Source organism: Harpia harpyja, chromosome 15 (genome assembly GCF_026419915.1).
Source record: "Harpia harpyja isolate bHarHar1 chromosome 15, bHarHar1 primary haplotype, whole genome shotgun sequence".
In the NCBI taxonomy this organism is placed as follows: Eukaryota; Metazoa; Chordata; class Aves; order Accipitriformes; family Accipitridae; genus Harpia; species Harpia harpyja.
Genome location: NC_068954.1, coordinates 22,210,737 through 22,236,943, shown reverse-complemented (window position 1 = coordinate 22,236,943; position 26,207 = coordinate 22,210,737). Strand labels below are relative to the sequence as shown.

Here is a 26,207-nt window from a genome sequence, read left to right as displayed (position 1 = left end):
TTTTGTAGCATAAAACAGATAAAATGCATATTTATTGCCTCCAGATTGCAGCATCCCATGCCTCATATTTATTTGGATCATCCTAACAAATAGGTATCTTAAATGAATACGCTGTTATGAAATCTACCACATATTATAAGGGGGAGCTATTTCAAATTCTTGTTTCCCGATTTCAGTTTTACATAAAAGGGTTTTAAATAAAATTGTTATAGTTAACATGAAGATGGCTGAATGCATATATTGAAACCACATTTGCAGCTCACACAAGATGGTGCTACAGTGCTACATACAGCATATGATACTGAAATAATTGAGATTTATGAGTATGCACACTGGAATAAAAACAAATTACATTGTGGAAAATCCTTAATTAATGGTATCTGAATACACACAGCACACTTCTACAAACACAGTGGTCAAAACAGAAATATAGAAATTTTGGCTGAAGATCAATTAGTGCAGCAGCCAGCATACGTATTTAATGCTCTAGCATACACGGGTATGGTGTATGCTTGGTAACAAACTGCTCTCATCACAATATCCTTTCATTTTTATTCATCTTTACATGCCATAATGACTTGAACTTTTTGCTAAGGACTACTCTTATGGATTAAGGACTCGATGAGGTATAAACTAGAATGAATTTATGGCCTCTTGGGGTGCGCTGCAGTACCAGCCCCAGAGTGAATGAGAGAGTGATAAAACTATCTTTAATTACAGCACATTTACCGCAGAATAAAAGCATTCTTTAGAAAATTGCTATAGAACAGATACAGTGGCTACATTTCTATTAATTGGCTGAAGAGTGCCAGAGCCTTTCTTTGACTTTGAGGCCAACTGGCATAGACTGGCCACATATATACTAGTAAACGCTCACCATCCAGAGAGGAGAGCCACAGCCAAACTACCTACTGGTTTCTATACTGGAGTAACTCCTAAACTGCATCTATGGATTAATTATCTGGGAAAGTGCTAGGTGAGATTTAACACCAAGGAACTTTCTAGCAACTCAGTCACATAGGTAACTGAGTTCTAGCGCTTGGGCCCATGCCTTCACACTGTTTAATTTACTAGCACATGTAGCCAACATATAAAATGTCAGTAAACCCATAGGCTGATTCTAAGACTGGTTTTTAGAGAAGAAAAGGCATCTTACATCATTTTGGGTTCGGCTTATTATGCTTTCAAAAACTAAATCTGAGTTGGAAGACAGAACAGTACAGTCCAGCTGTGGGTCCCAAATTTAATTTTACTGGCATAGATGTGTATATCGCCTAGCCACTGAAAGTCTGATGCTAAAGAGCTTGCAGAAGAATTATATAAAAACTGTGAAGTGCTGCTTTTGGCCATTGACACAGCAATAAAACTGAAATAAGTTTCATGCGCTTGAGGTTAGCGGTGAGATTGCTAAACATCCACTTTGCAAAATTTGCTAATTGTCAGCAATTAGAGAGCTACGATGATTTTGTGGGTCATGTCTGCACCTATATGGTAGATACTATAAGTGAACTAACAGAAACTATTACTGCTGGTTTGGGGTTCATCTAAACCATATTAAAGAGCTTGTGAAAAAGGACCCTGTGACTCAATTGTCACTGCCAATGAGCCATCTGATCAAGGGTACTGATGACTGACAGGGTAATCCTGTTGTTAACTGCCCATATATGACGCACTTTCAGCTAAATCTCTACTTGGTAAATGGACTGTGGGTCTGGCTTCTTTTGAAGTTGAAAGGTTACAACATTGCTTCTACTGGGTTGCAACATACCATATGAAAATGTGATTGTCTAGGTAGATATATTTTTCCTTGAAACTGAATAGTCTCTCTATCTTACTAAATTTTTTTTGTGCAACCTTTAGAATGCATGGCTATAGTTTTTGTTATTTAAAAAGCAATCTGAATGAGCAACACATTTAACATACAAACTTCTACTTTCTCTGTATTTTGTAAAGAAGTAGAGAGAAGTGACTGGAACTATCACATAAAATGTTAAAAGTCAGATGAGTCTCCAGCATCAGAGATAACAGAAGTTGTATAGTGCTGGCATAAAAGCCCCACCAAAAAGCGTCAGCTTACAGAAAAGCTGTAGTAGAGTTCTCATTGTTTAAACGGAGACCTAGAAAACTAAGCAACCACATGAATCTTGTTTGTACAGCAGAAGTAAGAGAAAACCAACAAACAGACCAAACGATGGAAAACAACTAATGGATCTAGGCAGATGCAAACATCTATGCTTTCAAAAACAAATATATCAAATATCAAAAAGGTTTATTATCACTAGTACAGTCTTCAGAGGTACTGAAAGCCTTGGGTATTGTTCGTAGGTTTAGGATGAGAGCTGTAACTGACAGTAAACAGACAGAAATCTTAGTTCTTTATCTGTTACGGGACGCTGGGCTTGTCTTTGGAAAGGATTAGCATTGAGTTTATAATTAAGAGTTCAGGAAAGAATCCAAAGTAGACTGAAGAACTAGGTTAATTACTGGGTCCTGCAAATCTCTGAGTAAAAAATGGTAGTTGGTACCAGCAACAATAAAGAGTTTATAGAAGATTTTAATGGCCATCCTTAGTAGGTCTGGACAACACCACCTGCTCAGATACGACTGTGAGTGTAAATACTGTGTGTGTACATATATTGATTATACTAAACTGCCTGAAGGATGTTTGCCCCAAATTATCGTATTAAAAAGGAAGACTATTATCAGGCCCCAAATGGACACATTAAAGAGGAAGACAACCATTAGCTTGATTCAACAGCTTTACACGAGCCAGCATCATGCCATTCTAGCAAAGGCGGCAAACAGTATGCTGGGCTGCATTAGGCAAAGTATTGCCAGCAGGTCAAGGGAGGTGATCCTTCCCCTTTACTCAGCACTGGTGAGGCCACACCTGGAGTGCTGGGTCCAGTTCTGAGCTCCTCAGCACAAAAGAGACATGGACATGCTGGAGAGAGTCCAGCAAAGGGCCATGGGAATGATGAAGGGACTGGAGCATCTCTCCTATGAGGAAAGGCTGAGAGAGCTGGGACTGTTCAGCCTAGGGAAGAAAAGGCTCATCAATGTCTATAAATACCTGAAGGGAGGGTGCAAAGAGGATGGAGCCAGGCTCTTTCCAGTGGTGCCCAATAACAGGACCAAAGGCAGTGGGCACAAACTGAAACACAGGAGATGCTGTCTGAACATCATTTTTTACTGTGAGGGTGACTGAGCACTGGAATAGGTTGCCCAGAGAGGTTGTGGAGCCTCCATCCTTGGAGATATTCAAAAGCCATCTGGACATGGTCCTGGGCAACTGGCTCTCAGTGGCCCTGCTTGAGCATGGGGGTTGGACCAGATGATCTCTAAAGGCCCTTTCCAACCTCAGTCATTCTGTGATTTGATGAAAAACTTCAAAGAGACTTTTGAAACAAAGTTACCTTGAAGTATAAAAGCAGCATGAAAATTTGTAATTGGCAGGGAAAGAGTTTGGACTGGAACAGCAGTAATCTGTGGTGGTGCATTTCTTTCCCCCTCTCTCGGCTGATCTACAAACACAGGGAGTCTCACTAGGCCTCAGCATAAGAGTAGTGAGTCGGGCAGTTAAGCGTCCCTTGACCGTACCAGCAACTCTCACACAGCTATGACAGGGAGTCATGCGGACCATCTCAAGGACTCCAGCTGTTGGGTGACAACAAAAAACCCCAAAAGTAAAGAAAACTATTTCTCTCATAAGAACCTTGAGATATCCCAGCCCTCCCCTGACAACCTTGGAGCACCCCGTATCTGAATCTTAAGTCATTCTCCAACAGCCCCAGAGTATTCCTCATCTGAATCATAACTCAGGTGAAACGGTACCAGCGCAGCTGGAATCCTAGTAATTTGTTGATGACTAAAGTCAATCATCTCCCGAATCTATAAGCCGTGGTACTAAGTGAGGCCCTTTGAGCTCTCTCAGACCACGGTGGGCTGCAATTAGCATCTCCCTCCGAGTGGGACGCCTCTCAGAGCTCGCAGACTTTCCTGTTTGTGAAGATCGGAGGTCTGTCGCCGAAAGCTGACGGGACCTGGGCCGATACTCTCCGTTCCTTGAGACTCAACCCTTCACCCATTGAGAAAGATACCAAAGCATTCAATATGAATATTTTCACTGAACTCGAGGGGAATTTCTAACAGGTGTACCGCTCTTGCTTGCTTTTATGTATATCTCTTAGTGCCTTTATGCATGAGTGTGTACTAACCTGAATATTCTATAGCAAGTATATTACAAGTTATTACTTTTCAAATCTACACTTAAATTACTGTTGTGAACTTTATTCGACTGTGAATGAATCTCAGGCTGTTATTATACTCATAATCCCTTAGATACAAACTGTTGACCAAGTCTGGGACTAGGAGTTGATCCAGCCGCACCTAGACTCCAACAGGAGTTTAGAAAGCAAGGGCGTCTTCTCTGAACCTCGTGACTCAATGGGAGGGTCTCCCTTAACCTTTTTACATTCCCCATCTCTGTACAAATCATGAGAAATCAATTCTAACTTAATTTTTCATTGTATATTTATCTTTTTTAACTTACTGCATTTTTAGTCTCTGTATAACTAATTTTAGTCTGATTCTAACTTAGTTTTCCTGTGTGCATTTCATCCATGTGTTAAGTAATAGAGTGAACCTTGCCATCGAATTCTGTGAAGTCGCGCTTTTATTTAAATTCCTATTAAATCATTTTTCTTTTGCTTATACCATTGGAAGTGATTTTTGAGTGATCCAAACCACTCCCTTTCGCGACAATTTGATACAAATGGAAGTCACCTTGCCAGCATCATCTCTGTCTATGCCAAAGAGAGCAGCCTCCCTGTCAGACACTGTGACTAGCCTGTGCCCAGCTAGGGGAGCACCAGCACAGGGTGCACCTAGTAGGCACTCACATCTCTTTGTGCATATGTGACCTCGTGCTGGGGCTTTCTTGTCAACATATGGATCAGTGGGTTGTAGGGAGCTGCACAAGCGCACATAGAGCTGCAATATGCACATCTCCAACAAAAAGTTTGTGCAAGTAGGAGAACCTGCACTGCCAGAATAGACTGTGTGTACTCATAACCCATACTACCTGTGAGAGGGGATGTGCATGAATGTAAAGCTTTGTACACATAACACTCAATATGCATGCATACCTGGAAGTGCAATTGAGACTCTGGAGGTTGCATTTAGAAACCTCAGGTGTTTATTAACTTTTTGCAGTTGTCTAATATTGTGATTTATTTGCTGTAATGCTCAAATTGATCCTGAATGTATACTTCACAGATTACTAGCTAATTATCTGTCATTAGTGAATTAATAAAGCACTTTGATCCTGATTTTTGTTTAAGCTACATGAACAAGTAGTCTTACCCTGTGACAGTTCTTGCAAAAGTGTCTTCTCCCACAGCAAAGATTAGGGTTCAGGCTAAATAGTGCATGGCCATTACTGAGTTTTAACTAATAATTATAGTGAAAGAACTTATTTAACTGCTGGTCTACTAAGGACGTGTGGTGGTGCATTTCTTTCCACCTCTCCAGGTAAATTTACAAACTCGGGAAGGCTTGCTAGGCCTTAGCATAAGTGCAATAAGTCAGGCAGTTAAGCGACTCTCAACTGTGCCAGGAACTCTTACACAGCTAAGACAGGGAGATATGCTGTGCGCCTCAAGGACTCCCGCTGCCTGGTGAAGGCAGCAGGTCGGGAGTAGAGATTGCAGCCAGTTCTTTCTCGTAACAACCTCGAGACATTACAATCCTCCCCTGACAATCCTGGAGCATCCCATATCTATGTTTTGAATTATTCTCCAACAGTCTCGGAATTTTCCAGTGCAGCTGGGATTCTAGGAATTTGTTAATGACAAAAGTCAATCATCTCCCGAACCTATAAACAGTGGTACTAAGTGAGGCCCTTTGAGCTCTCCTGGACTGCAGCAGGCTGCAACTAGCATCTCCCTCTGAGTGGGACGCTTCTCGGAGCTCGCAAACTTTCCTGTTTGCGAAAATCAGAGGTCTGCTGCCAAAAGCCGACATGACCTGGGCTGATTCTCTCCGCTCCTTGAGGCTCGACCTTTCGCCCGTTGAGACAAATGCCAAAGCATTTGATGTGAATATTTTCACTGACCTTGAGGGGAATTTTTAACAGGTATACCTCTTTTCTCTCTCTTTTACTCTCTTTTATTCTCTTATAGGTATTTCTCTTAGTGTCTTTATGCATGCGTGTGTACTAAGCTGAATAGTCTATAGTAAGTAAGTTACAGCAAGTATATTATATTATAAGTTATTTAAAATTTATACTTAAATTACTGTCATGATTTTTATTCAACTGTTAATGAATTTTAGGCTGCTATTATACTTGTAATCCCTTTAGATATAAACCATTGACCAAGTCTGGGACTAGGAGTCAATCCAGTCACACCTAGACTCCGACAGGAGTTTAGAAAGCAAGGGGGTCTTCTCTGAACCTCGTGACTCAACAGGACGGCGTCCCTTACCCTTTCCCACATTTCCTTTTACCTTATTATGTTTTCAGTTCCTATATACATAAGTTTAGGTTGATTCTGATTTAATTTTCCTGTGTGCATTCTATCCATGTACTAAGTAATAGAGCGAACCTTGCCAACGAATACTGTGAAGTCGCACTTTTATACAAATTTCTATTAAATGATTTTTCTATTGCTAATACAATTGGAGGTGATTCTTTAAGCAATCCGAACCCCTCTCTGATTTTTTAATTCCCCCCCCGTGACAGGAGGGCAACTATGCATTGTGATGATAAAGCTAGGCCGAGAGCAGGAATTCAAATACGTAATAGAAAGCTAAGCTCACTAGCAGTCCCATGGGAAGCTAGGATGGCTGTTCTTTTTTGCAAAAACAAATCAGTTTAGCGTAGGACTGACAGAGCAACTGGGCTACTGTTAGGGTTAAGATGGGGATCAGAGTTTAATGAAGTAAGGGGCTGAAGAGAAAGATTCATTGGTGGACAAGCAATATCAGCAATGACATGAGGCATTAAGTGGCAAGAGTAAATATCTTACAGGTATTTCTGGTTTTGCTGCGCTCCTCAACTGATGAAGAGTTATATCTGGAAACTAAAAGATAACATTAGATCCTTGCAGGACAGGTGAAGCACAGAATAAGAGCAACAAATGTTAATTCTGAGGGGGGTGCGAGTTACTGCATTACAATCAAAGTCAGATTTAAGGGTGGAACTAGGAGAACGAAATCCAGTCAGCAACAGTTATGCAGCTTCTGCACTCACTGTTAATAGGGGTTTGAACCAGTCCAGTTCCTACAGTGATTACTGCTGCCTGCTCCTCCTCCTTCATATATTCAGGCATTCACACTTCAGGCTCATTGAGCTATATTTTGGGTAGGATTTGGGTAGGAACTGCAAGCACCACAGAGATACATTTTCTGCTGGATCCAGCACACTGCGTTAGAATGCGGAAGGCAAGGGGTGGGCAAAGGAAATAGCATGTAGTAAATTCTGAAGGCACCAGGGTAACTACTAATGACAGGGATAGCTTCTGAATTCGTGCTAGGGCTCATGACAGTAAGAACTAAAGATGTAAAATTTTGACTTGAGGAACACAGCAGCATTGGGCCACAATGATGCCTAAAGGCAGGCAGAGAAATGGCTTTGAAGTACATAGGTGAATCACTAAGTTCAATCTGTAATACTCACAAGAATGGGACGAAAGCTGGATCTGGCAGGGAGTGCTTTTGGTTCTGTTTGAACTCAAAGACATACTTAACCTGAGAGTCAGTGGAGGAATGTAAAGGATAGGCAAAGTGATAGGGCAGGAAATTAAGTTTGAAGCAAGAACTGAATCTAGATGAGAGTAAAGGAATATTGAATTTGCAAAGGTCAGAGAGAAGGATGTTGCAACAATTGAATCATAACAGGACCAAAGCCTGGACAAAAGTGGAGATGGAAAGAAAAGGCTACATCTTTGAAATGGTATTCAGAAAACAATCTATTGGACTCCTTGCTCAGAAAGTGAGAACTTCTAAAGAAATTCAACTTGAAGTTCATACATGCTCTGCAGTGGTCAGCAACAGGCAGTTTCAGATTCTATTTGATCATTTTTAGCTTGAATTCATAATTGGTTAACACAGGAGTACCAGGGTAAGGCAGGAAGAGATGGATCTGGAACAAAGGTAGTTATGAGTTGTCTGCAGAAAATGTTATCTAGCAAATGAAAAGGGACAAAGGATAGCTAGCTGGGAAATCTCAACAGAAAAACAGAGGGCTGATAAGGACACCTTCGCAGTGACACACTGGAAACATAGATATGAAGGCAATTACAGAGAGAGCCCAGCAATGGAATTCAGGGAGCACAAGTATTACCAAAGAAAACAGAAGATGACAATTAATCTATTACCAGGTTAAGGGAGGATGTAATGGGATTTCTAATACGTGGTTATAAAGAGGTCACCGGAGACATGGAAGTAACTGTAACATTTACATCAGTGAATGGAGCAGTACCAAGGCCAACTGCCAGTCTGGCCCTGTGCATGCTATTAAACTCCACGTCTCCAAATCAGAGTAGCTTCATTCATATTGACTACTGGGACAGTCTCTGGCACATGCTAACTTCCAAACTACAACTACTTCCAAAGGACAGCCCGCTACCTTTCCCAGATCAAAATCATACCAGGAACCTGCTAAAAAAGTAATGAAATAAATTATATAGTTTCAGTGCCCAAGCACATTCCCTGGCAATGTTTAATTTATCACCATAGATAGAGCCAATGGCTTGAACTGGGTGCAAGACAAACTGCTTTAAAGAGGGTCCAGCACAGTACTGAAGAACTCCAAAACAACAACATAAAAGAAGGTTAGGTATCAGCAATATGATCAACTATGGGCTTTATGAGATGAAAGAGGATGAGATGCTAACACTGGGAAGAGATATTGCTGGATGAGATTGAGAGTTTAAGGGTCAAAAAGAAGTGACAAGATAGGATGGATACTGGGACAAATAGAGAGACAGGGGATAAAACAAGGAGAATGAGAACCTTCCGCATCCGTGAAAGCTATAAAGTTGAGAAGATATGAGCTGAGGACGAGTAGAACCATCATACCTGTATCAGTATCCTCCTGAAAGATATCCAGTATGGACTGGTGAGAGCAGACAGACACTGGCTAGGACCTGAAGAATGGTCTAGTAATAGAAGACCTCCATCCAGGTGAGACTGGGAGCATGTAACTAAATAAAGCACATTCTCTGAGCCTTAAGTTGGAGTCTGGTGTGTTGCCAGACATTAAACCATCTTTTTGGCCACTCCTCTTTTTGCCCCCATGAGTCATCTGGAGAGGCTGTTTCAGAGTCATACTCCCCCAGGTGGTAAGAAAGCTTTCTTAATGTCCAGCTTTAAGTAATTCACTACTAGTTTACATCTAATTTTTTGTCAACGTTGGCCTTTGGCTGAAACCTTCCTTTCTTGGCATTTACCTTCCTTACGCTTTTATAGTAAAAAAATATTTTTTAAACCTTCAGACTGTTACACTAAAAATAACTTAGCTACCTCATATCAGTGACTCCTTGCTCCACTCATTGTACTTAATTCTTCTCCACATCTATTCAATTTAACCTAATTTTTCTTGAAAATAAGTAAACAGAATATTAACATCAGGTAAGAGGCCTGTAAGTAACTGACTTCTCACACTCTACTATTAAGTGCAGAGCTGTTTAAATAGAAGGGTGACAGAACAAAAGGAACAGAGTGCTCATTTTGTGGAGATCATGGATTTATTTCTGAATGTGAAAATAAGAAAAAAAAATATTTGGGATGAATCAGCACAGGAGACTGTCAGAACAGATTTTTTGATGAAGACATAGCCATGAATGAAGAAATTGGCAAAGAAAAAACGGAAGGGGAAGGAGAGCAGAGAACACTGGAGGAACTGGAAGCCACAGAAAGCTGAGGTACAAGAACGGGAGAGGTATTAGTGACGTAGTGGAGCCACCCTTTTAGCTGAAGGCTAAGCTGAACCGAAGCTGCAGAATAGGTGATAAAGTTAGACAACACAGAGCTAGGGGTCAAATGCATTTGGAAGAATGATAATGAAGTTAGAAAAACTAACAATGAAGATTGAGAGAAATCAAAATAAAGGGGATGTGTACATAATTTAAAGAAACTTCAATATAAAAAGATATAGATTTTGAATATGAATGGATGTATTCCAAATCCCAGAACTCTAAACCCAGAGTCATATTAGAATTCAACATAATACAATACTGAACACAGAAGTTACTTATTAGTTTGATAAACATTAATCCAAAAAGAAGTCATCAGTTTTTATAAACTGTTTTAGTATTAGTAGGTTTTGAAAGGAGAGAAGTCTTTGTGTACAATAATGGAACCTGTTCCAAGGTTACCAAAGACAAAAAAAAAAAGAAGCTAGCAAACAGAAGACTAGATGGATGCAAAGTTAGGAGGGAAAATAAAGATGTCTTTGTGATTAGCGCCTTTATCTGTTCCCTGACCATAAGAAGAAATACCAGCACATGAATTAAATGGTGCAGCTATTTCAAGAGACTACAGAAACAGGCCTAAAACTGACCTGTTGACATTAATTTAGAAAACAATTGAGAACAGCATTAATTAGGTTGAAGTCAAAGCACTAATTGTGTGCTGTATGACCAATATGAAGAGAGAAACTGGACGGCATGTTGTCTGATATAATGCTAATTCTTTAGCTCTCTTCTCCAAAGAAATATGAAGCTGAAACTACTAATAGTCTCAGTGATACAGCACCTTTTTCAAGAACAAGGCAAATCCGATGTCTTGGTTATATATGATCAATCATACTGGGAAGTATCTACCTTTTACTACATCTAAACTTATCCTCTTGGCTTCCGTTATATTTTATGTCTATTTCTGAACTATTATGTAAAACAGTAGCTATGAAAATAACTTATGAACAGAAAGTTATGCCCCACAGAGATTTTATTTCTTAGGTGAATTGTGTCAAGGACAGTCAAAGAAGCATTGGAAGGGAGCTGAGAGGGAGTGTGTGGAAGAAAGATGTAAGGCTCAGTGCTGGATTTTTGAGGAAACCACTAATTATTCCTACCTGCCAGTTTCCTGCAAGCTGTTCAGTCCTTTAATTTTAAGGATCTCATGCCTTACATCACTACTACATTTTGTAATTGCTTTTAAGCAGGAGTTTTAAAACAAGAATGAGTACTAGTTTTAAATTCAAGATATGTGAATTAACGCTGGTTTTGATCATAATAATTCTAATGAGTCATACTTTAATGAGTTAGAACAAAGAAACAATTGAAGGCACACTCGGTTGATATTCTAAGACAATCTTAGAAATAGTTCCATTGTCTGAAAGCATGTATGTATCCAACTAAACTTGTCTCCTTAGAAACAAAACAATGGAAACTATTTCATTTATGTTATGATAACAGTAAAAAATGCAGAGACTACCTCTGAAAACACAGAAAAAGATACTCTAGAATGTAAAGAAATAAAGCTACAAAAGTACATAATTGTGTGTTTATTACCACCTACATGCACACATACAACAAAAAATTTTTTTGTTACAACTAATTTTTCAAATCAGAGTTTAGAAAGCAATCAAAATGATGAAAACTGCAACAGAAAACAGTATTCTGTTACTGAAATAGAAAATATATGGCTTGCAAAGGATATGACTACCACTTTGAATATTTCTTCAAATTTAAAAACCTCTTGCATACATGATGTAATTCCTTTATTAAAAAGGACTGGCTTATTTACTTTCTAGAATGTAAATAAAGAAAAAAATATTTCCAGAGTGATGTTATAAAATATTGAAACAACATTGCCTCAAAATATCCACTTTATGACCACGTGCAATAATAAAAACATGACGAATACAGTATCTTATTCCATGTGACTTTTGGAAAACTGGCATCTTGGAGATTAAGACCTCATTAGGTATAGTTCACTGGATACTTATACTTTGTAATGTTTTATGGATGTAGAAGTTTAATGCAATTAATAGTCCATGCTTTGATGATATTTGAATTCTGAAGTTTTACTATTCGTCAGTAGTTTCTAACAAATATTGTTTAGGTAATGTGAACTTTGGCTCAAAGCTGGGGCTCAGACCCAAAAAGGTGATGTTGTGTTCACGTTTGCAGGTAGGTTGCACAAAAGTTAAGGCAGATTACCGAATTACCTAGGTTACGATGTCATGATAAGCAGAAACAACATACCTTATAAAGTTAAGATTCACTTACTGCGTACTTATTGGGCAACGTCTGTTCTCAGGCTTTATCATTCACTATGCCTGGCGATAGGCCTAAAGCAGCATCATCTTTGGAAAGTGACAACTGGTCTGTGTTTAAAGACTTAAGATGGAAGTGAAGTAAGGGAAGTCAGAGAAAGGATGAAAGGAAGTGCCATATGAGTCATTACACAGAGAAAAAGAGGGCAGTAAACTAAAAGATGTCATGGCTTTCCTCTCAAGACGAGATAAAACATCAGCCAGTGGGGGCTGGCGAAAAGGGATTAAAGCACAAGCATATTGTAGTATGTTACACGCTGGGACTCTCTGAAGAAATTAACTTTTCAGGTCCTGTATGGCAACAAAATATTACATGTGCTAATGCCCACGTAGAAAAAAAGTCTCCGAGCAACTCTCATTCAGAAAGAATAGTAGCCCAACTGTATCCTAAATACTATAAGTCATGAAAATAATTTCAGTTCTTGAATCACACCAGCATACAGATCAGTTCTTTTTTTAACCTAATGTGCTTCATTTTGCATATTCTTAGATCACACCTCTCAGCCTTTAACCTAAGAAGAAAGGGTTTTATCTCAGCTTCTAGAGCAGAACAGACATATACCTAATTACAAATTTCATTTTAGTTGTTTCTGGACAAATTACAAACCAAGTATTTGTTCAGTCTTACAAGTGAAATCTCAAATGTCCTATCAACATTAAACTACTAATTTCCTTAATGGCCTTTTAATTTTGTTTTTTAAATGTAGACTCACCTCAAAAACCCCTCAGCATACACAAAACAACCACCTCAGATCTCACTGAACAGATGTTTGGGAAGGCCTAAATATGCACGGCAGATTTGACATTTTATACCTACAGGTACTAATCTGCTATAATCAGATATAAGCATAAATCTTTCTGTACAGATACTTGAAGTATGTCATATGCCACCATTGATCCAATTAATCTCCAATAATGCTCATCTGATCAAAGGTCAGGAGACATGATATTCAGCAAATCACGCTGAGAACAAATAATCTCTTGCCTTAGCTGTTTTTTTGCCACTAGCTATGGCTTGTTTTGGGTAAGTAAACAAAACCACTTGTCTTTGTCTACTTTCTGAAAAAAAGCTTCTTAAGATTCTCAAAGTATTGAAATTCAGCATTGAAATCTGAAAACAATTCCTTCTTCATAACTGAAAAAATGAGGATGGACTTTCTGGGGTAACTGAGCTTCACTGACACTGCAGTAAAGCAGTACCCTCTAAATGCCCACACAAATGCCTACTTGTGCTATCAGTTACACAAACCCTCTCTGAAGAGGGAGGGTGGGCACCAGTTTGTTTGTTCCATTCTACAATCACTTACAGGCAAAGAAGCATCCTATATCCAGAAGACCTGATGTCTGTTTTGTTACAGCAGATGTAGATTTAAGGCAATTTCAAAATATTCAAGGTACCTTGGATAATATCAAGGAAGGCCTGTATCATTCCAGGAACTACACTCTTTAATACCTCTCGGTGCTAAATGTACACCCCAGCCAGGGAAAGGAGTGCAAAACCAAATGTAAAGCCCTCTTCCACTTCCATGGGAACTGTCTCAGCAAACCCTATTTTCTGAATTAGTTGCAGAGCTAGATGTTATGTATTACTTCAACTAGGTACTTTGTCCAGGTTTCCAGTGTTACAAAGTCCTCCCTCCAGCTGATTTCTGGAATAACCTAATAACTGTGTTCTCCATTAACAAAGAAATGGTGGCTGGAAAAAAAACTATTCCATGTTTAATACCTGTTGTTAAAGACAGTACAAAGCAAAGTCAGCCACAGGTGTTCCGTACAAGGTATGCTACTCTCAGTTTTGCTCCAGAGCCTCAACAGATAAGAAATTCATCATCAGCTGCAAATCTGTATGCATGGAATGGAGGTATTATATACACTTTTATAACAGACTCATAAACCCCAGAAAAAGTATTTTTGACCTCTTCCACATAAGCTGGAAATGGACCATTTAAAAGCAGCTTCCATGTCACCAACTTGTGTCACTACTGAACAGTGTCACATCTAGCAAACAAAACCAGTGGTTTTATTGGTGGTTGAAACAGACCTGACTATATTTGAAGTTTAAGTTACTGTGCAAATTAAGCTCATTCAGTATGAAATATTTCACTGTTTTTCAGTTTCTGGCCTACTAGGGAACATGCTGGCTCATCATCTTCATCTGCTGATGGAATGCTTTCTATCTTTGTTTCAGCACACTCAGCTTTTGCATTAAAGAAGTGCCTTTTTTGTCAAGCATCTGTGGATGTATTTGATATTTAGGATATAAAAAACCCACCTCCTTCTTGCAAGAGTCAATTCCATAACAGTACTTTTGCTGATTACTTTTTAGATTTTTCTGCCTTTTCAAAAAACATTTAAATTTTCATTCAAACTGAAATGGTCAAATAAACTATATCAGTGTCAAGGGCTTTATTATGTTCAAGACTACATTAATGCAAATAATGCCTGTGCTAAAATCATACTGCAAAAGCTGAGAGGCAAAAACTGAGATGCAATGCTAAGCATAACCTTCATACTCTGAAAAGTACAGTACAGTAACGAGAACTGAGCACTGTTTTATTCAGGTCAAACTGACAATTTAGGAATGATTTGCAGATCTTTTATTACGTTGACAAGCTTCTCCATGTTTCCTCTACACATACTGAGTTAACATCTCAACCTGAATACCCTGTCTCTGCATTTTGCTTCTCAAATCTCTGTACTGTCAGATTCAAAAGTTCTGCTAATGTGTTATTGGCACATAAGCTAGTTCACTTAATATAAGTCTTAGCCTCTACCCCAGTCTGGGAAACAACTTACAGTCAGAAAAAAAAAAAATAGTAGTAAATCCAACTTCATTCTATATAGTTTCTGCCAGTTTCTTAGGGTAATGTTTTGTGAAATACTGACTGAAGATTTTTTCAGCCTTGCATGGAGAAAAACTTCTCTGCACTAGTTAGAAAAAATGGTTAAAAATAATAAAATTATATGAGACAAAGAGGTATCTCATATGGAAACATACAAAATAATATTATTGTATAAGGCCTCATTTGAAGTGCTGTTGACAATACTCATCACCAATGTTTAAAACTGGATGAGGAACAGGACGACCAGGAACAGAAAGCCTGTTTTCAAGAGGAAATGAAAATGAGCTTCACAGAATAAAACTCAGATGAAAGAGGTTACTACTACCAGGCAAAGGAGTAAGACAGAAAAGTATTTTAGCTGAAGAACAGGAAAGCATGAGACAAAACTGATTTAATCTTGCTAAGAATGAATTTAGATGAAAAGCAGAAAGAAATTTCAAGTCATTAAAAAGAGAAAGATTCAGAAACTGCTTTCTGTAAAAAAAGCTGACAAGTATCTCCTAACTATTTTAATACAAAGTCTACCACTTTCATGATAAAATATTTATATTATGTGAACACCTGCAATATATAGAAAACTCTTGTTAACTTTAGTTGGGTTAAGGGGCTCAGGGGCTCTTGAAATCTATGCTAGGATTTATTCTTGCCACAATTACTTATTCTCATTGCTGTTATGTTACTCTACCACCAGTACAGCCATTATTAACTCTATCTATACCATGGGCTCCATCAGCTTATAACTTCAAAAGGTATTCAACAGACATTCCCTTCCTCTGCCAAATGGTGACCATTTTTTGTACTTCCACTTACAGTATCCCATGACACAATCCTGTATCATTTGATCAGTGTAAACTGGTAGGAGAAAGGTAGATACCCCTACTTCATCACACAACAGCTTCAATAAGAGCTAGAAACAGCACAGACCCGTGAACTAGAGCCTAAACTGATCAGTGCAAACTCTGCAACTTGCAACATCCACCTTCATGAGGGTGAAGCATCTTGGACTGCCATCACCCAACCTGTGTTCACATTACGCTTCCCAGGCTAGCACAGCCAACCTTTGCTGAATACTCATTACATCAGCCAGGTCAAAAAGTACACAGTTATGATAAAGTTCATGAAATGAAACAGCAAACAGTTCTTCAATTTTCAGTTAAAATTTAAGAGTGGTATTGATGGTATTCTTCATAATTTTATGAACAAGATGCAATGCTACATATGCTTTTAGGTCAAGTGAAATATTGGATGTGTAGGTACTCCTTCAAAAGAAAAAGCTTATAGTAACTACATTTGTGAAAAAAACATCCCTTAGTTCAAATATGAGGAAATTCTGGCTTGCAGATGGGATTCAGCCACTAATTCCAATTTGTCCAACGTGCAACAAACATGAAGGCAGATTTTTCCCCTAACAGCACCTCCAAACTTTCTCTGCTGTCCCATATCTAGCTGTACCACTAATCTCAAATTCTTCCTCATCCTTCTGTAATAGTTGACAAATGGCCAAACTGGTGGAAGGAGTAGGGAAGAGACAGTCTGAACCTTATGGCAGGGACCAATACATGAAATTGTGTACCAGAGCAAGTTTCTCCCTTCTATTTTTCCTTAACAGAGGAGTTTTCTATTTTCTTATTTTTTATTTTGACACCTTCCTTGCTAAATAGCAAAGGATCTGCTAAGAACACAAACATGCACAACTGAGAGGCAAGGGGGAAGAGGGGTGCAAGTCTCACAGTGTATGAACAAATTAATAATACCTCACTTCCTTTCCACAATTCCACACTTCCTACAAGAGTAGAGGTTGTTTCCAGCTGAGCTTCGTAAAGAAAAAAACAACTGGAAAAAGAGTATGTGAAGGTTGCCTAATATGGCAATAAAATTGTTAATGAGAAAGAGAAACCCAATGGATTTATAACCAGAGAAGCCTCAATGAAATCCTTGCCAGACCTCCCCATGAACAGGTAAGAAGTTTCTTGAAACCATATCTTTTACAAAAAGTGAGAAGCATTACTACACCACTTCTAGAACAGTTATTTGCCATACTAATTCAGTTTATATCAGTGTTTGCCTTACTGATTTATTTTTGCAAGGCCTCCCATTTCTTATTCAGGAACTGACAGTTTTTCCACAAAATGTGGATGACCTTCTTAGGTCAATCAGCTGGCTGATCTGCATGATGTAATGCTGAATCAGGACAGCCAAGGTAGATGCAGGACCTGAGGTCCCTCCATGACAAAGAACACATCACTTTTTGGGGAACCATGGCACTTAATTTTACTGCTCATGGAAAAATATATTTAAAGTGGTTGTTCCATCAGGGTAAAAACTAATGAAATCCCAAAGAAAGGAAAGTATTATCAGAGTCTTCCCTTAGCACTTAGTATAAAGTAGATGTTCAGTATCCTTCCAGGAATAGATATGCAGCATTTCCTCCCATCTCCTTCCTGCCTCTTCACCAAAGATAAGGGGAGTGTTGGGGACTATGTGGAAGTCAGGATGTTCTCAAACATGCAGTTTTAAGATGTAATGAAGTTTCTTGTCCCTGCTGTCAAGATGGATCTGTAAAGCATCACCCTACCGTTACTGCAAAACGATCTCCATTTCTTAGGTCAGTGTCATCTTTCACCTCAAACCAATCAAGCACGGGGCATTCTGCCACAGTCTGGATAGAAATTCTGTGTATCTATCACTTTCTTGAGGTACTTAAAAGTCCTGTTTGGCTTCTATTAGTATTAATGAAGCAGAAGGTCCCACATTCCCAAAGGCTCTTCTAGACAGATTGATAGGAAAGCAATTTAAACTTGCCTTTGTCCTTCTACTTCAACAATACAGAAAGAAAATATTATCTAATGCAGTACACAACTTTGAAACAACTTTCTAAACATATCTTTCATAAATATGCTAAAACATTAAGCTGCATGCTTTACAAGGGCCTCAGATAAAAGACTTTAACCTATACCATTTAACGTTAGTATGTTCACATGAACATTTCCACATTTTAACTGATATGAATCAGAATTATCACCTTAGTGGTGCTTTACACTTAAAAAATAAGCGTAGATTGCACTGGGATTTTCCTATGATTTAGCTCTAATTTCCCTATTTTTATTCCAAGCCATTAAAAAATGCCAAGAAAAAACATTGTTCCCCATGCCAGTATATCTGGTTCTTATTTAGCATAACAGCTCTCTGCCAACGCATACATACATCAGAAAGACCCCAATTTCATCCTAGCACATCTGACCTCAATCTCTCTGTGCCTTGTTGTATTTTGAGTTAGCTGATAATACGCAGCAAATTATTTGTTTCGGTATGACCAGTGAAGTCCTGCATGCTACATATTTTCCTCTCAGCTTGCCACAACATAAGCCATAAGCAGCTTGATTATCTGACTTATTACATTCACGATAGTAATAGTGTGATCCTAGTAAAAGTGAATCAGGGATAAAAATAGTCTCAAAAATAATTTCCTGGGATTTCCTGGGTTTGGTTAGTATTAAGAAAGAGCTCATAATAGCCAGAAAATTACTGTGGGGGACCACCAGATGGATGTTTTATTTTTCCGGTAACTAAATATAAACATGTCACAAGCCTTGCCACGAAAAACACAAAAATAGACAGAGCTTAGCTAAAACTCTTAAAAACACACACACAAAAAAGGTACTTTAGTTACTTTCCAGGGGGTTAACTTCTTCATGTTTACTAAATTAGCAGACAATGTCATGAAGGATTATGACAGATACATCATCTATCTCACCTTGTAAAAGTTTTCTAAAACAAATATCTATTAGTCACACTGAGCTGTCTTATTGATTTTACAGTTTATAATCTGCTAGAGTTCCTCTTCAAATTATAGTATAGAAAGAACAGATTACTGCACAGCTTGCCGAGGGTTCTTGCTTACAATGTGAAATAGTTCTACTTGATCCTACAGCAAATCTCTGCCTTTCTTGGAAAAGGAGTAATTCATGAACTGAAGAATGAAAAGTAGCTTTTTTTCAGTTCCAAATATACGGCACACATCCACAGCACCTAAAGATATATGCACATCTCTCATTTTATCTGAGTTTATTTTAATTAATTTATCCAGTTTTCAGTTAATTATTGAAATCAGCACCTTTTATTCACCATAAAAAATTCCTACTCCACTTCCCCATGAAGACACACAATGGGAGAACAATTTCATTAACTAGTTAACTTCCTTATCTACAAGGAGTGGGTAACAGCACAGAAATATCACAGGAAAATATGGGAAATTCAACTGAAAGAATGGCTTCCATTATCAGCACTCCATCAGGTGGAGCAGATTATTTACCTCCAAGTTCTCATACCCTCATTAATGAATAGACTTTTAAAAGTGTACAGTCTAATGCCTATGAAAATGACTTGGGGCCAACATTTCTGAAATATCAGCCAGTCTCAGTGACACAAATAAATCATGTTTCTGTGGATGATTTAATTTCCAGTTCAAAAGCAAAATGCATTTTTCCCCTCATTGTGAACCACAGAGTCTTCCTCCATCCTTAAAAACAACAGGTTTTGGATTCCTTCTCCCTTCCAGGTCTATGCAGATAGCGTGGTACAAAAAACATTTTATAACCTTACTTAACTAAAAATTAAAAGCTTTTAATTCATTTTTACCACAATTCAAGTTGGCAAATGACTCTTCAGAATGAAGACACCATTTTAAATCATCTTGATTGAGAACAGACAGAAAGAAGCAAAAATTGCAATATTGACAATATTCTAGAAAGACAGACTTTAAGCATATGCTTTCTGACAACAAAGGAAAAGCAAAAATTACAATAAAAATGCCCAAGTCGGAAGTCGCTCATCAAGAAGAGATTTGGGCACACTTACATTTCTCTTATAGTGTAGCTGTCAGAATTTTTTTGTCAGTGGGTATTTCTAAATGTGGAACTGCATAGCTGATATAAATAGCTGTATGTTAGATTTCCAGTTAAATTTGAGTTGTTCTAAAATAGTACTAGTTTTGTTAAAACTAAGTTAAAAGAAGCGTATCAGAAAAATGAAGTGATTGCTTCAACACACATTTAGCAAAGCAAACATATTTTAAAGTTGCAAGCGCATAAAGTGACGCTCTCTTCCAGCAGCTCTAACTAAAAATTCCATTGTTTCACTACACTGTGTTTAAACAAGCTCAGCAGTACACATAATTAGAGATATGAATTAATGCAGAGCGAGCTACAATGGTGTCCACATTCCAGGCTATATTTTGTCTTTTCCCTGAATTTGATCAATACTATCCTACAGGGTAGCAGCTCTAAAAATAACAAGATCATAAAAGTCAGATGGAAACTGAACTGCTGAACAGACATGAAAGTAAAGTAAGTGAAACAAGAGGTGAAGTCACAGTAAAAATAATGCTATTGCCCTCAGAGAGATGTAAAGCAGATTTTTTTTCTTAAAGCTTTTTATCTAAGCAGCAGTCTATGAATTCTTAGTCCATATAATTGTGTTGTCTTAATTAACATTTACATTTTTAACTGGCCACAAAAAAACCCATAATGTACTAACAAAAAGAAATTCACATACAGACCGTCAAGTTTCCTTGACAAAATACATTTCAGGAGGCATGAAAATCTGTCTTTGAATTCTCACAGCAAACAGATTTTCATAGATCTACTGAACCATCTGGCATTCATAGATTACAGAAAGAAACATTGAGATCATCTCCAAAATTATAGAGAATTGGGCCAGACCTGATTCCTGGAGAACCGTAACCATGAAAAGCAGCATCTCTGAGAGGGATTTAGTTAACACAGAGTCTACCACAACTTCATGGTACACCTAATCAAAAAAGGTTGATATTGTCTCAACTGTTTTAACATAGAGTAGCAATATGTAAGAAGGTTAAAATAAATAAGTGAATAAATAAATAATAAAAAAAGGTAAGGAGTGGAGTTTAGTCCAAATTCATTATGGCTTTTAGGAGCCCAAATCTTATTGATCTCAGTGAGCTCACATCTTAGAATATGCTATTTGTAGCACTGTTTAAAATTTGAGAGGAAAGAGAAAATGACTTATGACAAAGAGCTCATCAATCTGTTTAGCAATCAAAAGAAAGATCAAGGAAGATCAAAAGGCGATTTGATTACAGCACAAGTGTCTCAAAGGGAACAAGAGTGGAACAAAAAAACCCCTCTGGGCAGGAAAGGGCTCTTTAATATAGTGAAGAAAGCCACAACAAACATCATTGTCTAAAAGCTGCAGACAAATTCATATGGGAAGGCATGAATTTTTAATAATGAGGTTGACAAATCACTCAAACCATCATTGAAGGAAGGAGGGGTTTTTTAGCTTCTTAAAAAGGGTGACAAATTTCTCATCTGCCTCTGTGTCTTCATCAGGCTTGACATAGCACTTCTTTCAGTATGGAAGAATACAAATATATGCCTAATGAGGTAGCAACAATCTGTTAATATTTTCATATTATTTTCAAAGTGAAAAGTTTCTGCTGAAAAAACTAGTTACAATTCATATTTTGGTTTTTTTTAAAGTTCTACTGTAATCGAGTTTGGGTGTGATGATTTTATGAACAATAGTCTTAAGAGTTCAATGTCTGCAGATAGATAATTTATTCAGTTCAAAAATCAGAACAAAATGGCACACATTTTCCCCACGATAAAATTAAATTAAAAAATATTTAGTTCCAGTACTTGTGGAAGGTAAGAAAGCCAGTGTTTCTGAGAGAAATCTAAAAAAAACCTTGAACATTTAGGCTTTACAGGCACAAGTGCTTATGAGTTTCTTAAGCAAATCATGACTGCTAAGAAGATGCAAACAGCATCATTACTTTCTCCAAATTATGACAAAATACTTGCAATGTTACAAAAAGAACTGCTTTTGTGTTTACAACGAACATTTTGTCTTACAGTATTGTAGCCATAGACCCACCCTCTTGTTCATAAACATTCCTGAAAGGAAACACATTACTGAGCAGAGGCAGAATGAAACACTAAGCAAGTATGCATTTTCAAGGCCAGAGCACTCAAGCCCATGATGATTTTCAACAATTGTGAATGAACAGTGAAAGAATAATGTTTGGAAGGAAGAAAGTTTTTTGCATTTTCATCCCCATTCCTGCCTCAAGTCTGTTTCCTGATTGTTTCAGCATCTTGGCAATTTTAAGTGATTCTTTTGCAAACATGTGAACCAGTCCTTTTCTGATTAGCTGAGCTGAAGTAAAAAAATAACTGACTTCTGATTCTGAAGAAATTGCCTGTTAATGATTCAGTTCTCACCAACATTCACTTTAACCCAGCTCCTGCTTCTACTAGCAGATTGCTACTCCTGCTGTTACCAGTTCAGTTGGGAAACCACACCACTGCAACATTTACAGAATTGTATAGTATTCAGCAAACTGTTAGGAAGATAGACAGGTAAGTCAAGTAACCATTTATCTACATTTTCGGTTACTTGCTGCTCCATGGCAGAATCCCAATCAGAAACAACTAGAAATCATAACACAAATGAAAAACTATCATCTAGGATTAGATATTCTAGTATGAAAAACTATCAACGTAATGTATCTAAAAAAACCCCGTCCTAATAAAATAAACTTCTCCTGAGTCTACAATGCCCAAGTAGTCCACTAAAGAACCACGGGTCATTTATATTACCGATGTGGTACAGAACTCTGCAGAAACCTTCTATCCAGATAAAGTAAAGCTAGATTGTGGCAATAAAGCTTGGAAAGACAGTCAGCCCTTTTATTAGATTATACAACATAGAGGGGACAAGTAGAAAAATGAAGATGCAAATCCCCAATTCTAGTAAGGGAGAAGGCATGAACTTTCATACTCATAAGCAGATCCAATTTCTTTATCTGAACAGTCTCTAGAAAAACCTCTTCTACTGTAGAGACTTCATACTTCACTGAATCACAATAACTGTATCAGCTATGGGTTGATTTTGGTTTTTTTTTTTCCAGAATTGTAAAAGGTCTCTGCAAATTACTTTTTTTTTTTTTTTTTTAAATAAAATCTGTGGTATTCCCAAGTTTCTGGAAACATTTTAAAGCATTACTGAACCTCATTTTACAACTAAATGCATTACCTTAAGTATTATTCAGTTACATGAAAACAATCTACTTGCATCTGAGTTCAAGTATCACATTATCAGTTTAGAAAAACACGTTTTCCATTTAACATTCTTCTTGCATTTGAAATAGGTAATGTAATATAACCTATCTAGATAATTCAGGTCTACATAAAATAATTAAAATGCTTCATCCACAAGTCTAGCTCTTCTTCCATCTAATGAGAAGAATTAATGTTTCAATCTTTCTACTACTTTTGTAATTGTTGCAAAACCAAAGCCTCATAACACAATACCAACCTCCTCCCTCCCCGCCCAAAAGCAAGTCCTTACTACTGGCAACGCAGACAAGCTTGTTGCTCAACATCAAAACCTACTCCTGCACAAGCCATTATACCTAAAATGTAGCTTCCTATAGATTAGTTTCATGCACTCTTCTATTAGTTACCTAAACCCTTTTTTTAAAAAAAACTAGAGATGTAAAAAATGTTGAACTTTTTTTTCAGATCACTGTAGAACATCCGTTGCAGCAACTAATCCTGCAATAAAGATTGGCTAGTACAAGCTATAGCTGCTAGGCAGCTCTGTTGAAATCATCTGGACTATAAACAGGCAGGAAGAGATTATTGACAGGAGGTATGGCCTTAAGGGGGTCCTTCTATTTCATCACCCAGCATTAATACCCTTTGTTACTGTTGTGAAAGGGACTGCAACTCTTTCCCGGCCTCCCATCAACATGCATGTAGGCTACAGTATTGAGACACTCAGGGGAACTGACTTCAACCTTGATTTTTCCCTGTGATATGAACAATTCTTTAGCCTTTAGAAACATACAGTACTTCTGTGGATTCAGATAGCATTTGAACTGCTACCTGTGGAAATAAAATCCACAATACAAAGCAAAATATACCATGCCAAGCTTGTAAGGTGAACAAAAATTTACCATGAGATAACATTTCTTGCAGGAGGTGTCATTTACACAAGATCCTACTGCCTCTTGCACTTCTCAAAGATAAGCTCGTGTATTTCTAGAAATCATTAGGAATCCTCAGTAGTAGACTGATTGAGTACATTTTGATTTCAAAGAATCTTGAAAGCCATCAACAGATGGCTCTGGAAAATTTTTACCTTGTCACTTGCACCTGAATGGAAGAACACTCCCTTTAATATAGCAAACGTGTGCAAGTTTTCCCTACTGCTTTAGAAACCTCTTCTCAGTTGGTCAGGGTTTTTTTTAAGACTGGGAAAGGTTAGTTTTAATGGCCAGAAGACCAATTTTTCTTTCTTTTTGGATGACAGCTACTGAGTACAGATCACTAGAGTAATCATTCTTTTCTTGGTAAAAGTCCTACAGCACAACAGCAAATTTTGATTCTCAGGAAGTCTGATCTGCAGAAGTCACATCAACAGCTCAGCTTAAGATCCTCCTATGTTAGTGCCCTCAACAGACACACATCAACAGATTGCATGGAGAGAACATATGAAGGAGAATGTAAAGACAATGACACATATATTTTATCTTAATTTTTAGTGAAAATCTCCAATTACATGAACCAAGAAATGAAAAATACAATCAAGATTTTGGCCTTCAGAGTTTAAATACTCTGTTAAATCACAGTACTCTGCCTGAAATAGACTTTTTGCTGTGGTCTATTATCAAGCTTGATTTTAGCTCCGTTTTCAAAAGTAAAAAAGAGATCTTTTGTTTCATTTTTTTTTCAAGCAGTGCATGCAATATGTGAAAATGCATGTACATATTCACATATATATAAACATATATATATATATATATGTGTGTGTAATATGGAATGCCTTGGTCTTCGTTTTGATCCTAGCAGAGACCACTAAAACATTTATTTATCAAATGGACAATATATTTCATGGGATAAATAATTTATTTCACTGACTTTGAAACAGCTACCAGTCTTTTACCTCCGAAAGACGGGACTTCTGGTGGAAGAGAACACTACAGCAGCCAAATGAATATAACCGTTTTTATAACAAAATTTCTTCCTATCAGATCACAGCTTTCCAGATGATGGCCCCCACAGTTCAAGAGTTACACTGCAAATACTACAGAGTAAGAGTCTCCCGTTAGAGCTGAAATGGCTTTAAACTTAAGAGAATCGGAATAGAACAACAAACAAGTAGTATCTTCGTAGTATAATGCAGAGTTATCTCAACTCAATACAAAAACCTCAAGGAGTATAACTGCAATGGAAACTTGTGTTTATGCCAGCATAATCAGATATGACCTGTGGAAGCACTTTTTAATTAAAACAGGAGTTATAGTACCTTGCATAAGGACTTGGACACAAGCTTGTTATATCAGCTTTCTTTTTCACTTCAATTAGGTGGTAACATAAAACAGTTTTACTACTTTCAGTGCATTTTTCAGGCTCACTGAATAAAGCAAAAGAACTTTTGCTGTTCAGAAAAAGAACATCATTGTTGGAATGTAAAGCCAGGGAATAAGATTCACTTTTATGAAATATTTTCAGGAGAGCATACAAGACCTGAATCTCATTTTGACACGTGGACAATAAAGAAAAATATGCATGGCCAGATACTGTTAGATGTCTTCCAAACAACTTCTAGGACTTCTCAGAATCCATGCTGTGTTAATAAAATACGTGTAAGCTTAGTACTTACCCACAGAGGCATAATCATTTGGAAGTTCAGGATAAAGTTTGTTTGTATTCTTTTTAGCTGAAAGAGAAAATAAAGTAGCAAGTTATATGATATACTAACATATATTGTTATATTTCATTACTGCTTTTCTAATCCATGTTCAATAGTTACAAAACGATCGCAGTTATCTAAGGAACAGTACAGAAGAAAGAAATAAGGACTTCGCCTTATACCCTTGTCCAGGGAAATAAATCAAGTTAACAACAGGAGCTGCACAGTAAAGTCTCACTTTCAATACAAGCACTGTGTTAGACAAACTGTTACAGAGCCAAAACTCTGCCTCCTCTTCTCTACTGTAAGACCTCTACCTATTAAAAGATAATGACAACCTA

At 37.6% G+C, this 26,207-nt stretch overlaps 1 protein-coding gene across 4 annotated transcripts in view; it reads right to left on the bottom strand.

The window, feature by feature from the left end:
* SH3YL1 (SH3 and SYLF domain containing 1) overlaps positions 1-26,207 on the bottom strand; it is a 53,013-nt gene that overhangs the window by 2,928 nt on the left and 23,878 nt on the right. For all 4 annotated transcript variants that reach the window (XM_052809195.1, XM_052809198.1, XM_052809197.1 and 1 more), the window contains exon 9: positions 25,837-25,893. In XM_052809195.1, coding sequence (XP_052665155.1) covers positions 25,837-25,893 — 57 coding nt within the window. The remainder of the gene's footprint in view (positions 1-25,836; positions 25,894-26,207) is intronic.